This window comes from Neoarius graeffei, chromosome 10 (assembly GCF_027579695.1).
Source record: "Neoarius graeffei isolate fNeoGra1 chromosome 10, fNeoGra1.pri, whole genome shotgun sequence".
In the NCBI taxonomy this organism is placed as follows: Eukaryota; Metazoa; Chordata; class Actinopteri; order Siluriformes; family Ariidae; genus Neoarius; species Neoarius graeffei.
In genome coordinates this window covers 73,102,160-73,117,377 of record NC_083578.1, presented here as the reverse complement: position 1 = coordinate 73,117,377, position 15,218 = coordinate 73,102,160, and the positions used below count along the sequence as shown (strand labels likewise).

General features: G+C 39.7%; 1 protein-coding gene across 1 annotated transcript in view; it reads left to right on the top strand.

Annotated features, from left to right (window-relative positions):
• kcnd3 (potassium voltage-gated channel, Shal-related subfamily, member 3) overlaps positions 1 to 15,218 on the top strand; it is a 434,158-nt gene that overhangs the window by 407,108 nt on the left and 11,832 nt on the right. Inside the window, exon 3 of the mRNA XM_060932245.1 lies at positions 13,039 to 13,140. Within this exon, the coding sequence (XP_060788228.1) occupies positions 13,039 to 13,140 (102 nt within the window). The remainder of the gene's footprint in view (positions 1 to 13,038; positions 13,141 to 15,218) is intronic.

Sequence of the window (15,218 nt, the reverse complement as noted above, 5' to 3'; positions counted from 1 at the left end):
AATTAACATTAAGTGGTTGTTTTACACCTTTAAAAACTAAAACGGGTCAGTGGCGACCCGAACACAAGAGGAGGGTTAAATCTCAGACTTTTATAATAAGGTGTTCCACATGCGCAAAAAAGTGCCCTTTTTTCCCCTCAGAGCACTTGCCCCCCAAAATGTCTGTGCACGCCACTGTTCACTATACCAGTCTCACAAAAAGCATCACTGTTTTGACTGCATGCAGGACTGTTAAATAGCATTGCTCTGTAAGAAAACCAAACATTAGTAGACTAAACCTAGAACTGAGACAGGGCTAGATTGTGATTCCATGCTATAGAAATATGTTTTGTCTTTGTTAAAACATATAGTCCAAGCAGAGTAAAACTACGCATTTGCTATAGTAACTCATGATGTGGGCGGCACGGTGGTGTAGTGGTTAGCGCTGTCGCCTCATAGCAAGAAGGTCCGGGTTCGAGCCCCGTGGCCGGCGAGGGCCTTTCTGTGTGGAGTTTGCATGTTCTCCCCGTGTCCGTGTGGGTTTCCTCCGGGTGCTCTGGTTTCCCCCACAGTCCAAAGACATGCAGGTTAGGTTAACTGGTGACTCTAAATTGAGCGTAGGTGTGAATGTGAGTGTGAATGGTTGTCTGTGTCTATGTGTCAGCCCTGTGATGACCTGGCGACTTGTCCAGGGTGTACCCCGCCTTTCGCCCGTAGTCAGCTGGGATAGGCTCCAGCTTGCCTGCGACCCTGTAGAACAGGATAAAGCGGCTAGAGATGAATGAGATGAACTCATGATGTAGTTTTGGGGGACATGAGCATACTGTACATGTATGAAACGGGGTGGCACTGCCTCTCAGGGAAACTCACACTTACTCCACACTCTGTAAACTAGTGAAGTTGTCGCCGCCGTCACATCACAATCTTATTGAAATTGCCTGTCTAATTCTCCATGTTTCATCTTAAATCTGAAGTGCCATAGAGCGCTGAAGAGAAATGACAGCTGATTGATGATAAAATCTAAGAAGTGGTCTTCACTCTAACGAAGCATACATCAAAGGGGCGAGAGGCCACTTTAAATTCCACCCACTCGTTTCTGAGCTCCCAGTAGCTCGTATTTATAATAAGCGCAGCTCCTCCATTGCTGTTGTGTAACTGCTGTACATCTCTGCTGCACAGGAAACAGTTCAGAATTCCAGGAAGAGTTTTCGCCAGCCAGCTGACAGCACTTTGATGACACTTCAGTTCCTGTTTGCTTGCAGACAGCCCTATCATTACTATATTCCCATCTAACCTCACATTTTAGCAGTTTCTCAGCTCCCCCCTGAAAGCAGCTCAAACTAGATGACTTGGTGGGAAAGACAAAGATCCAGAGAAATGCACTGAAAGCCTGAGAGAGTTCTTCTCTCCTCTCCACTAGTCCATCATTATGCGAAAGAGACACAAACAAAAAGTCAGAGATGGAGACGGAGAACAGCTCCTGTCAAATCATCTCCTCAGTTTTGTGCATCATTGATGAGATTGAATGACAGGTACATGCCACAGATTAGCCCCTCATTGCCCCGCTCCCCTATTCATCCATTTTCTTCCAGCACTAACACTGAACAGTTCACACTTTTCATAACAATTTGACTGCCACCAGGGGTTTTGTGCATCCACTCAACATTCGCTGAAATAGCGAGAAAGTAAGAAGAAAAGAAACCTGTGCACTGAAATGAAAAAAGGCTTCTCATCTCATCTCATTATCTCTAGCCGCTTTATCCTGTTCTACAGGGTCGCAGGCAAGCTGGAGCCTATCCCAGCTGACTACGGGCGAAAGGCGGGGTACACCCTGGACAAGTCGCCAGGTCATCACAGGGCTGACACATAGACACAGACAACCATTCACACTCACATTCGCACCTACGGTCAATTTAGAGTCACCAGTTAACCTAACCTGCATGTCTTTGGACTGTGGGGGAAACCGGAGCACCCGGAGGAAACCCACGCGGACACGGGGAGAACATGCAAACTCCGCACAGAAAGGCCCTCGCCGGCCACGGGGCTCGAACCCGGACCTTCTTGCTGTGAGGCGACCGCGCTAACCACTTCACCACCGTACCGCAAAATAAACTTAAAAGGAGGACTTTATTTATTACAGCACTAAAACACTCGTAGAAATGTTGAATTCGTGATTAAAATAATCAAAGTGAAATTTATGGAATGGAAGAACTTTTTTTTTTCCCTCTAGTGCTTTCCATGTAAATGACTGCAGCTTCCTTTTAAAAATAATATTTACCATATTTGTTTGTATCTTTACTGCATTAATATGTAAAGCTTAATTTAAAAGTAATCTACAGATCTGCTGGAAACTCCAGATGTCAAACATTTTAATGAGATTTTTCTAATGGTTTATTATACCACAGAGCTGGAGAAAGTTCTGACACTGAGGCATTAACTGGAAAACTAATATTTTTGAATAAATAAGTACTTAATATACTTTCCTCATGGATACAAACATTCTTAGCTAATTTAGTCAAAATAATGATATTAACCCTTTTAATTCCCAACTTAATATTGAGTTATTCATCTTATTATGCAATAACTGCAGTAAAACTCCATAAAAGTAATTAAGAAGTCATTACAAAATGTAATTACAAAAGCAAAGAGCTCTGGAACTGCCAACTAGTCCTGGGAGTATAAACACTGACACTGGATTCAACTCGCAAGTGATTTTTATTTTTTATTTTATTTTTTGCCTTATTTGGCAAATGCAAATTGACAGTTAGCTAGAGTACACTTTGACTTTATTTAATGTTTGTTAATGGTCATCGTGTGGTGTTTCAGTTCGGACGAGCTGTGCTGATGATTTGTAGTGACCTGCTGTGGCTCTTAGAGCAAGATAATTGGTACTGTAACCACACTCGTGTCTTCTCAGCTGCCTCGAAATGGGAATTGACACCATAAAATAAACGTTTGCTTTCAGCTTTTTATTCATTCCATCCTTCTGTGTCAGTTTTGATGACATTTTGCTTCAGTGCCTTCACGAAAGTCAGAGTCTCAGTGCTAGACTGAACTCAGATTTTCACTCTACACCGATTCGAACATTTTTTCTTTGTATTTTATGTTTTTCCATTAAACTGCTGCTAGGTTGAAGGTTCCGACTGCTGTGTAATGTACCGTGGAAAAGCTTGTATAAGCATCTCTGAATGATACCTGCTGTGAAAATGAGCTTTTTCGGTTGTTCCTCATGTCCAATGCAACACATCTGATGCCTGCACACGCAAAAGCAATATGCCTTTGGTCTGCTGCTGAACGACTTCATGCTGGCTCGTGAGGGTCCCCGGATTACTTTGATCAATTGCTACATCTTGCATCTTGCTGCAGTCATTCTCTATTTCATTTCTTTCCTTTTCTTTCAGTAGTAGGAACTCGTTAAACAGATTTTTTTTTTTGTTCTTTAGAAACACAAACAAGCTATGAAGAATGAAATTGGTTTGGCTGTGTGAGAACACTCCGATCATCCCACTTGTGTGTGTGTGTGTGTGTGTGTGTGTGTGTGTGTGTGTGTGTGTGTGTGTGTGTGTGTGAGAGAGAGAGAGAGAGAGAGAGAGAGAGAGAGACAGAAAGAGACTCAGTGAGAACCTTCACACTCTACAAACTCTGCAGTGGACTCATCTGACCCATGACGGAGAGTCGTTTCTCACCTCTAGAGATGCAGGTGATATGTGGAGATGGGGAAACCTCACACTGCTACACTGTGTGACAAAGTGCTGTCATCAGGAGGGAGAAAAGACAAAACTTTGGATTACAGTGTTATTATATTACTAAATTGGACAAATGTACAAAATAATTCTTATAGTAAAACCCAAAATGTGTCTCGCCAACCACGTCAGAAAACAACCACATGGATGTTCTGAAACCCTTACAGCAGATCATAGGATTGCTGTACTGTGAACCACTGCCTTGTCTCCTTCATTATACAGTACCAGTCAAAAGTTTGGACACACCTACTCATTCATAGGATTTTCTGTATTTTAAAGTGGCAAAAGTTGATGTATTAAAAAGATGAATAGTACCCTGTGGAGTTAAGAATAACGTCTAGGTGTTAGGACTGGGACTGTTTTGGCCTCTTATATCTTGTCATGTTTGTTTTGGCCTCTAGAGGCCGCCACTGTGTTTTGTGTTTGTCTTGATTGCCTGTTTCCTGCCCCGCCCTGTTCCTTAATTGTTGTGTATAAATACCCCTCTGTTTGTTCCCTTGTCACGGAGTCTTTATGCTATGCTGTCTTGTGCTAGTTTCCACTGTCTCACGTATCTTGCCTGTGCCCTTGTGTTTTTGATATTTTTTGCTTTCTTTGGACTTTGTACCTTTTTGATCTTCTGAGCGTTCAGCATTTTGCCTTTCCTTTTGTTTTTGGACATTTAACCTTTGGATATTTTTATTTTGGTTTATCTTCTGAGCTTTTGGATTTTCTTTTTGTTTTTTCCATTGGATTGTATATAGTGTATATAAACTGTTTTTTGATACTCTACTTTCGCCTCACGCCTCTGCACTTGAGTCATCCCCCTGGTGGCCTAGTGGGGGTTTGCTGGATTATCACACCAGCGACCCGGGTTCGAATCCCAGCAAAACACTAGGTACTTGAATCGCATGCTGTATTGCCTGCTGCTTCATGCCTGTGAAGAATTAAATGTAAAAACACCGTGCGCTAATGTTTACACTTGGGTACAGAAATGGCTGAAGTTTATCCTCATTATAATGAGCCAGGTTGCAACAAACATGGTGGAACCGGCGGCCTCCGACAAAGAAGCGAGCGCTCGAAAGCCTTCAAGCTCACAGGTGCATTTAGATTTGGAATATTTCCATTCTGATCTGTATAAAAGTTGATGTTTCTCAAAGTGCAAACTCTTTTGTCACTCACCTGTCCAGCAGCATCTTGGCAAAGATGGCATCAGATGCCGCATTTGTTTTTGCCTGTTCGGCCCTCCATGGGAAAAGCTGGCCAGCAATATTTACTCAGCTTGTCTAACGTATTTTTCCCTCTCTTTTCTGGCACGTTTTGCCTCTGACAATGTCAGATATTTCCTTAAAATCGTCGGGGGGGGGTGTCTCGATTTAGGAGTCTTCGTTCGATCTGGGTGATCCGCCATGTTTGCTGTGGCTCCGCGGTCTCGACTTCTGACCCGCACATGACCTCACGTAACTTTTCCAAACTGGCTGCTGAGCGGTTTGTAAACAAATGTGTGGTTAGGACGCCCCGCATTAGGAAATAAAATGTATTGAAACAAGATGATGCAAACCAGCTATGGGGATGGGTATCAGCTCAAATAATTCAGAAAGGGGAGTGGATTAAATGATTCCTGAACCAGCACATCGACCTGTGTCACTTTAACTATTTTCTACATTGTAGAACGATACTGAAGACATGAAAACTATGAAATAACATATGGATCATGTATGGAATTATTTGGTAAACAAAGTGCTAAACAAAATGTGCTTCATATTTTAGATTCTTCAAAGTAGCCAGTGTTTACCTTGATGACGCTTTACACACTATTGGCATTATCTTAACCAGCTTCATGAGGTAGTCACTTGGAATGCTTTTCAATTAACAGCTGTGCCTCGTCAAATGTTAATTAGTGCAATTTCTTGCCTTCTTAATGGATTCGAGATCGTCAAACAGTCAATAGTCTTCTTCTTTCGGCTGCTCCCATTAGGGGTCACCACAGCGGATCATCCGTTTCCATCGCATCCTGTTTTCAGCATCTTCCTCTGTCACACCAACCACCTGCATGTCCTCTGTCACCACATCCATAAACCTCCTCTTTTCCTGTTGCCTGGCAGCTCCATTTTCAGCATCCTTCTCCCAATATACTTGGCAGTTCTCCTCCACACATGTCCAAACCAACTCAATCATATCTCTCTTGCTTTGTCTTCCAAACCATCCAGCCTGGGCTGTCCCTCTAATATACTCGATCTTTATCCTGTCCATCTTTATCACGTCCAACCAACATAAATCTTAGCATCTTTAACTCTACTGCCTCCAGCTCTGCCTCAAACAGCAAATAATAAATAATACTAAAAGTACAGTAAATAGGCCTATTCTACAACTGTAGTAATCCATATTATGTCAAGAACCGCTCAGCTAAGTAAAGAGAAACAACAGAACATCGTTATTTTAAGACCTGAAGTGTCTTTTAAATAATAATAATCTCATCTCATTATCTCTAGCCGCTTTATCCTGTTCTACAGGGTCGCAGGCAAGCTGGAGCCTATCCCAGCTGACTACGGGCGAAAGGCGGGATACACCCTGGGCAAGTCACCAGGTCATCACAGGGCTGACACATAGACACAGACAACCATTCACACTCACATTCACACCTACGGTCAATTTAGAGTCACCAGTTAACCTAACCTGCATGTCTTTGGACTGTGGGGGAAACCGGAGCACCCGGAGGAAACCCACGCGGACACGGGGAGAACATGCAAACTCCGCACAGAAAGGCCCTCGCCGGCCATGGGGCTCGAACCCGGACCTTCTTGCTGTGAGGCGACAGTGCTAACCACTACACCACCGTGCCGCCCTATAATAATAATAATAATAATAATAATAATAAAGAAAATCCACTGAATTAGGAGGTGTCCAGACTTTTACTGGCTCCATCATGAAGTAAAACAAATATCAAAGTAAAACTTTGTTGTGTATGAGCCAGCTAGCAGAGTCTTATAATTCAAATTAAATTGTATTGGGTTTTGTTTGTTTGTTTTGTTCTTTTTTTTTAAACTACAGCTATAAAATTAAAAGAAAAGCCAAAATGTTTCCTTTTTATTATTAAGGTTAAGGTTCAATTTAACTGTAATATCACATAGCACTTTCTGTTATATATAAAATGTAGACTGGTGTTATCAGTCATGCAAAAGATATTCTTTAAACTCTGTGTCCAGAAGGTGGCGTTGGAAGTAACTGCTCACTCTTCTTCCCACGTTGATGAAATGGACATTGTATGGATCAGATTTTCTTCTACTCACTTTGCACATTGAAATCTGATAATGATGGGGGAAGGTCAAATGTGTTTTCTTTTAGACTGATTTTTGAGCATATACTGGATCTGAATAGCAGAAATTCAGGAAACCAGTTCTTTCCAATGCTGCGATTCTGGATATGATACAAAATTGTTGTTCTGAAAGATGTGTTTAAGATTTGCATTGATTTTTAGCTCATCCGGCCGTATGCCAGGCCGGATGAGCTTATGTGATCATGCGTCGTCCATCCACAATTTACAAAAATCTTTACTTCTCTGACAGGATTGATTGATTGGATTTCGATCAAACTAACATACAATGTTGCCCAGGTGGGTGTGCATAAAAGTCGTCAAGGTGGTGGTGCCACCTGTCATATTTACGATTTTATGGGCATCTGAAAGTTTTGGGTGACTCATCATATTAAACGCTACTCTTCATAAATTGCTTGGATGTTTTCACTGAAACTCACCCAGAAGACTCTAAAGACATATACCAACAAGAATTGTTCACCAGGTGGCGCCACCTACAGTACCATGGATGAGGCGACACAGGGGTCATTTGCAATTTCACGAAAATCGCTACTCCTCCTACAAGAGTGATCAGATTTCAATGAAACTCGTATGGAATGTTCCCCAGGTTGCTATGTATAAAATATGTCAACGGTGGTGCCACCCGTCATATTTAACATTTTACGGCCGTTTGAAAATTTGGGATGACTGGTAACACCAAACACTACTGTTCGTAAACTGCTAGGATGTTTTCACTGAAACTCACCCAGAAGACTCTAAAGACATATTCCAAGAAGAGTTGTTCACCAGGTGGCACCACCTGCCATGGACGCGGCTACTCAGGGATCATATACAATTTTATAAAAATCGCTACTCCTCCCATAGGATTGATTGGATTTCAAACTCACACACAACAACAGTGGCTGGTATGAGCTACAACCTCATGGAGGCTATTTTGGGGGGGTTACTACGTGAATAATCTTGAGATGTTTTCCTGAGGCTACGTTGCTGTTATCTTTTGGGTTTTGAAACAAGGATGATGTTTCCATAGGTGCTAAAGAAGACAACTGGACTTGCTTGAAATCCTTGAAGTCCAGTTGCCTTCTTTAGCACCTATGGATTACAATGACTTGGATGACTGAGAACCTTCACAGACAAGGATGGTGTTTGAGTGTTGGTGTGGTGAATGGTAGATATGAAATTCTAATTTCCTTACATAGGTTTTATTCTGCTTGTCTCCATAAGTCAGTTTGATTTGATTATGTATTGAAGGTTAGCAAGGAAACATTGATGAAAGCTTGGGGTGTTGACACCTTTGTGAGTTTAGAGGCTAATATACTTTGGCCAAAGACTTTTCCTGCATCCAGTATGACTATTGCTGGTTTTAATGTTGGTCTGATACAGAAGTTGTCTTTTTTAAGTAGCCTGTGCATGCTAGTAGTTTGATCCGGGTGGATTAGTGATGGAATAATAGTTTTCATTCAGACATCTAGGGACTCGTTTACGATTTATTATATAGCTCTAAATCAATGCTCCTTATACATAGCTATGTTGGATTAAACAATGAAAGCAATGCCACTATCTGTGTCTGTCTCTGTTTAGTGCTCAAAATATCCATATCTTTATCTGTATACGGATCTATATTTGTATCTTGCATGGTTAGTTTTGAATGTACTTGTACTCAGTGTTTTGTAATGAATTTCCTTGGTTCTGTTTGCCAAAATATACCGTAGACATAAACAGACTAGTAGACTAACTTAAATCACCCTGACCAGGCAGATACAAAGGATGAGTGAATGAAAGCTATACATTTTTTTTTCTGTCAATACTTTTATTCATGTTCAAATTAATGAATGTGGCCTTTGTCCTTACATGAGTGAGTGGTCAGATATAAAAGTAAAAACCACCTCATGCCATGGGGAGTGTACTTCCTATTCATATCTCATCTCATTATCTCTAGCCGCTTTATCCTGTTCGACAGGGTCGCAGGCAAGCTGGAGCCTATCCCAGCTGACTACGGGCGAAAGGCGGAGTACACCCTGGACAAGTCGCCAGGTCATCACAGGGCTGACACATAGACACAGACAACCATTCACACTCACATTCACACCTACGGTCAATTTAGAGTCACCAGTTAACCTAACCTGCATGTCTTTGGACTGTGGGGGAAACCGGAGGAAACCCACGCAGACACGGGGAGAACATGCAAACTCCGCACAGAAAGGCCCTCACCAGCCACGGGGCTCGAAACCGGACCTTCTTGCTGTGAGGCGACAGCGCTAACCACTACACCACCATGCCGCCCCTGTTCATATCTTTATTTCCATATGTTTAGAACAAGATCTGTTCACTCAGAATAATGTGAAAATTTTGAAGAAATAGGAGTTAGCACTAGGAAATCCTTACGATCTATCTGTAACATGTTGTGACATCATGACCTGGCAACTGAAAGGTCTCTTCTGTCTATTTTGATTCAGAGGTGTGGCCCAGTAAAAATGTTTAAAAGAAAGAAAGAAAGAAAGAAAGAAAGAAAGAAAGAAAGAAAGAAAGAAAAGGAAAATGTACTGCACATTTCACTGTTTAATTTTGACATTAATTATTGGGTTTACAAAAGGAAAAAAAAAACCCTTGGATCTCACCCATAATCTGCCTCTGACAGCTTATTGCTCTCCAGCAAACTTTATTGCTTGAATTCCACAATCATTGTCTTTAGATTTTATCTCATTGGCTAGCGTTAATGTTGGACTTATTCATTTCAGTGGCATGACAGAATTATTTATGGGTCATTCCATGCCAAATCAACAAGAGGTTATGCTCGACCATCTCAGATTTCAATGAAATTTGGAGGGCTCAGAGATACTATTAAAAGAAGTTAATCCCCAAAACTTGAGCTTCCTATCACCAATAGTTTCAGAGATACAGGCATTTGAATTTTTTGATTTTTTTGTTTTTTGCTCAAAACATACATATTTCAAAGTGCAATATAATCTTTATTATGCAAGATAGAAACCTAAAATTTTGCACAGAGAGACTCAATGTCTTGTACTACAAGCTTCAACTTAGAATTTCAATGGTCATTGTATATTAGATGGTGATTTTAACAAGGAAATTAAAAAAGACAAATTTGCATTTTTAACTCATTCTGGAAGCTTGCCTGTGGCAGTAATGCTTAAACTAAGAATGTTATTCAAATCTACACAGAAATATCTACCAGTTTCAGTTTTACCAAGTCTCCACTATTCCTAGTTTGTCTGTAATAGGGTTTTGAAATTCGCCGATTTCTAAAACATGCCATTTTCAGTAGCAAGAAATCCAATGTGGGATGGCAGTTAGGAACTTGTAAATTTTTTTTCAGTAATCCCCAAGACCCATATTTTATATTTCCAAATTTTTGTTCTGTGTCTCTCAAGTATTTTTAAACTACAGGGGTTTAAAAAATCCATTTTCACCAAATTCGAAATTTTGATATATTTTCATATAACTGATATTTGAGGGTTAATAAATGCTTCAGTAAGGCTCAAGTAGGTTAGGAGACATGTTTCTTCCTCAATTTTAAATAAAATTTCAATTAATGCTCAGTATTAATTATTTGTAAATTGATTTTAATCTAAGACTGTGTAACATTAGCAATCAATGACCAGCTATTGTGTACCAGTCAACAGCCATCCTTATCAGTATCAACACAGCACAATAGGTGACCTTTGATACCAGAACAGGTGGCTCATATCTTATAGTTTTAGAGTCTGTAAACTGCATACTTGTTCAGATAACATTATATTGCTTGGATTATATTAAATACATTGTAATACAGAGCACTGAGAAAATTTACCAATGTTATTAACTGAATGTGTTTCTTTGCAAGGATTGGATATTTTGAATAGTTGACTAGGGAATTTAATTGTAGTTGCTTTCAATTTGAGATCAGTATAAATGAGTTTGTTCTTAGACATCTAGAAATGGCTGAACTTCCTCCCTGTTCTATAGGAATTGGACTAAAGAAAGATTCTGACTGCCATAAACTAACATACAACAGAAATTGTAAGTTAAGTGATTTATATGAAAAATGACTGACTTCTTTAGTTTATATATATATATTTACTGAAAAATGTGAAATGTTCATATATTATTTAGCTTATTTCAAAATGATAATATTTTTAAAACCATATTTCTGTGACATGAACACAAGTAAAATGTTTCCTTATCTATACAAATCATTTAGTTGTATTTATCAGTCCTTAATCGTCAATAAAATGGAAATAATATCAAAAATTCGAATTTGGAAAAAATGGATTTTTTAAACACCTGTAGCTCAGAAATATTTGAGAGACACAGAACAAAAACTTGGAAATATAAAATATGGGTCTAGGAGATTACTGAAAAAAAATTTACAAGTTCCTAACTGCTATCCCACATTGGAATCCATGCTACTGAAAATGGCATGTTTTAGAAATCGGCGAATTTCAAAACCCTATTACAGACAAACTAGGAATAGTGGAGACTTGGTAAAACTGAAATTGGTAGATATTTCTGTGTAGATTTGAATAACATTCTTAGTTTAAGCATTACTGCCACAGCCAAGCTTCCAGAATGAATTAAAAATGCAAAAAATGCAAATTTGTCTTTTTAATTTCCTTGTTAAAATCACCATCTAATATACAATGACCATTGAAATTCTAAGTTGAAGCTTGTAGTACAAGACATTGAGTCTCTCTGTGCAAAATTTTAGGTTTCTATCTTGCATAATAAAGATTATATTACACTTTGAAATATGCATGTTTTGAGCAAAATGCAAAAAAAATCGAAAAATTCAAATGCCTGTATCTCTGAAATCGTTGGAGATAGGAAGCTCAAATTTTGGGGATTAACTTCTTTTAATAGTATCTCTGAGCCCTCCAAATTTAATTGAAATCTGAGATGGTCGAGCATAAATTTGTCAGATATTTGTTGATTTGGCATGGAATAATAATAATAATAATAATAATAAGCTTCAGTGAAGCGAAGGTGAAATCGGTCCTGACCACGTTATCGGGTGAAGAGCTGAGTGCTCTGAGAGAAGATCTGGAGCAGATCAAGGAGTACTTCTCCCTGATGGAGTTCGATGATGAGAAAGTAGGAAATAATAATAAGCTTCAGTGCGTAGAAGTGACAGCAATTGTACTGTACAGTGGTCGTCTGTGGGGTGGGCGACTAGAAATGTAATTAGGTAAATTGTTAAGTATAAGTGAGAACAACATCTGAGGTGTCCTGATATCGGAAACTAGCAGACTTGCATTCTAATTGTGATCTTGTGAATGATGTTTTTTGCTTCCACTTTTCTCATATCAGGGCACTTTCTGGGTGTTATCATATTCATATTGTGTGTGTGTGTGTGTGTGTGTGTGTGTGTGTGTGTGTGTGTGTGTGTGTGTGTGATCTTACATATTCATAGTGTGTGTGTGTGTGTGATCTTACATATTCATAGTGTGTGTGTGTGTGTGTGATTCTACATAGCACTAGATTACGATTTTGAAGATTTACTACCTGTGCATTCTGCTGATAAGCTGTCTGAACAAGGGACACACACTTGTTTGCTAAAAAAAAAAACCTTTAATGTAGGAGGTTTGACAGGAACACAAATCAAAGGTGGTTTGATTTACAATTCTATTAAGGCTTTCAATATTGAGATAAAGACTAAGTATAAATAGTCCTGGAGAGCAGGTTGTTTATACACCTTTGAAAATACTTGTTCACTTCATTCATTCCTGTCACAAAGATATGATGTTTGTGTGTAATTTATTATATATGTTTAATGAGTTTTGAAAAACTTTCTCTTGCTGACTTGTATGCTCACCTCGTGATTATCTCTCCTTTTCCCACTCTTTCCACTTCTCACTTTAATAGTCCAACTGTTAATAGCCCAGGTCTGTCATATGATGGAGTGATTATGTATGAAAACCAGATTTTAGCAGTTCATGTGAAATTTAAGAGTATTAAAATATTAAAAGTGTCTCCCAGGGACCACAATAAGCACCGAGTCCTGATATCTGAATTCTTGTCTCACTGCAGAAAGCACGATTGGCCAGAATGCGAATCTCAAAGGCGGGCAGCTCGAACACCTTCCTGCACAGCAAACGTAATGGTATGATGAACCAAGCCTTGGAGCTACCAGTAAGCAACATACATACATACATACATACATGCATGCATGCATACCGCATCATTTCTGTGATTCTGTCTATGAAATGTGTTCTGACCCAAGACCGCTACATGGATGGATAGATGGGTAGATGCATAAATGCATGAATGACTTGCGTGTAAAAAGCTCTTACAGGATTGTGGAGGAAAGAAAAATAAAAACTAAGCGCAAACTCTCATATCGTGTGTGTGTGTGTGTGTGTGTGTGTGTGCACACGCGTGCAGAACATAAACCTGTCAGCATATTAAATTATATTGATATTGAAAATAAGATTACTGGAGTACTGTATATACAATATTCCACAACATTTCTGGTTTTTACATGAGATGTTCCATAAAAGAGGTGCCATAAAAAAATGCTATCATTCTTTCATTTCTCTCTCCTTTATCCCACTCTCTCTCTTTCTCTCCTTCTTTCTCCAATGCATTAGTCCTTTCTGTGCTGTTTTAATCAAAGGCTAATGAAGTGAGACCCACAATCAGACATAAACAACAGAGGTAGAAATAATGAAGGACCTTTGCCACCTCGTTTATCAAACATCCTGCTATATTGCCCTTTTGTTGCTATTTTCTGCCTCTCTGACTCACTCGCTCTGATTCTGCCCAACAGAATAACAGGAATTTCAGGATATTAGGTAGAAGTCCGTGGCATCTCCGACAACACAATACTGCCCAGCAGAATAATAGGGATTTCAGGGTATTGAGTCGAAGCCAGTGGCATCTCCTACAACACAATGTGTGATTATTCCTGCTGTTCTTGACACTGGTAGAGCTGAGCAGCCTCAGGGCACTGTGCCCACACAGACCTGTGGGTGGCACTGCCATTGCGCTCAGATCAGCCTGTCCTGCCTGAAGCATTATAAGGGCTGATTTATACTTCTGTACAGATGCACGTCAATGCATTTGTGCAAAATGCTTGGGATGTGTGCAGCTCACAGCCTCATACAGCCATGTGAAAAAAATAAGTGCATCCCATGGAAATTGTAGACTTATTTAAACAAGCAAGCATTTCACTCTCTTTTATACAGTGCCTACAGATAAAGGTAATATGCTCCAATAAACAACACATAAAATTGACATTTTGTAGTCATTTTCATAATTTAAATAAAAAAATTTCAGTCAAAAAAAGTAAGGACACCCTGGAAAAAGTAAGTACACCCTCACAGTTATCACACGTTCAAGTCCATAAAAGTAGAATCAGGTGTTCCAGATTAGGTGCCGTTGATTAGAACTTCCTGCAGGTGGAGGTGCAGGTGGAACCCGACTTATTTAAACCAGACGTCTAGGGTCTGGTGTTGTCTTTTTGCTATTGAACTGTGTGGTGTCATCATAGCAAGATCTAACGAGCTCTCTAAGGACTTCAGAAAAAAAGGTTGTGGATGCCTATGAATCTGGCAAGGGATTTAAAAAGATCTCTAATTTATTCTAAATAAATCATTCCACTGGAAGGAAAATCATCTACAAGTGGCATAGATTTCAAACAATTGCCAATTTGTCCAGGACTGGCTGCCCCATCAAATTCAGCCCAAGAACAGACCGTTTGATACTAAAAGAAGTCTCTCCGAACCCCAAAATTTCATCACTGGTTCTGTAGGTAACTCTTGCAACTGTTGGTGTGAAAGTGCATACATCTATAATCTGAAAGATATTGGACAAATTTGACTTGCATGGGAGGCGTGTCAGGAAAAAAGCCTTTGCTGTCCAAAAGGAATGTTAAAAGTAAAACACCAGGCCTTTTGGAATAACATGCTCTGGCCAGACGAATCAAAGGTAGAGTTGTCTGGCCACAGTAAGCGTACATATACGTGGTGCAGACCAAAGACAGCTTTTCAGGAGAAGTTGTTCATACCAGGTGTGAAGCATGGTGGTGGAAATGTTATGGTTTGGGGTTGCTTCGCTGCCTCAGGGACTGGAAAACTTGTATTCATTGATTCAACTATGAATTCTGAATCATATCAAAATGTGCTTGAAGGTAATGTAAGGTCATCTGTTCAAAAGTTGAAGTTGAATCAGAGGTGGACCTTTCAACAGGATAATGCACACCAGCAAAT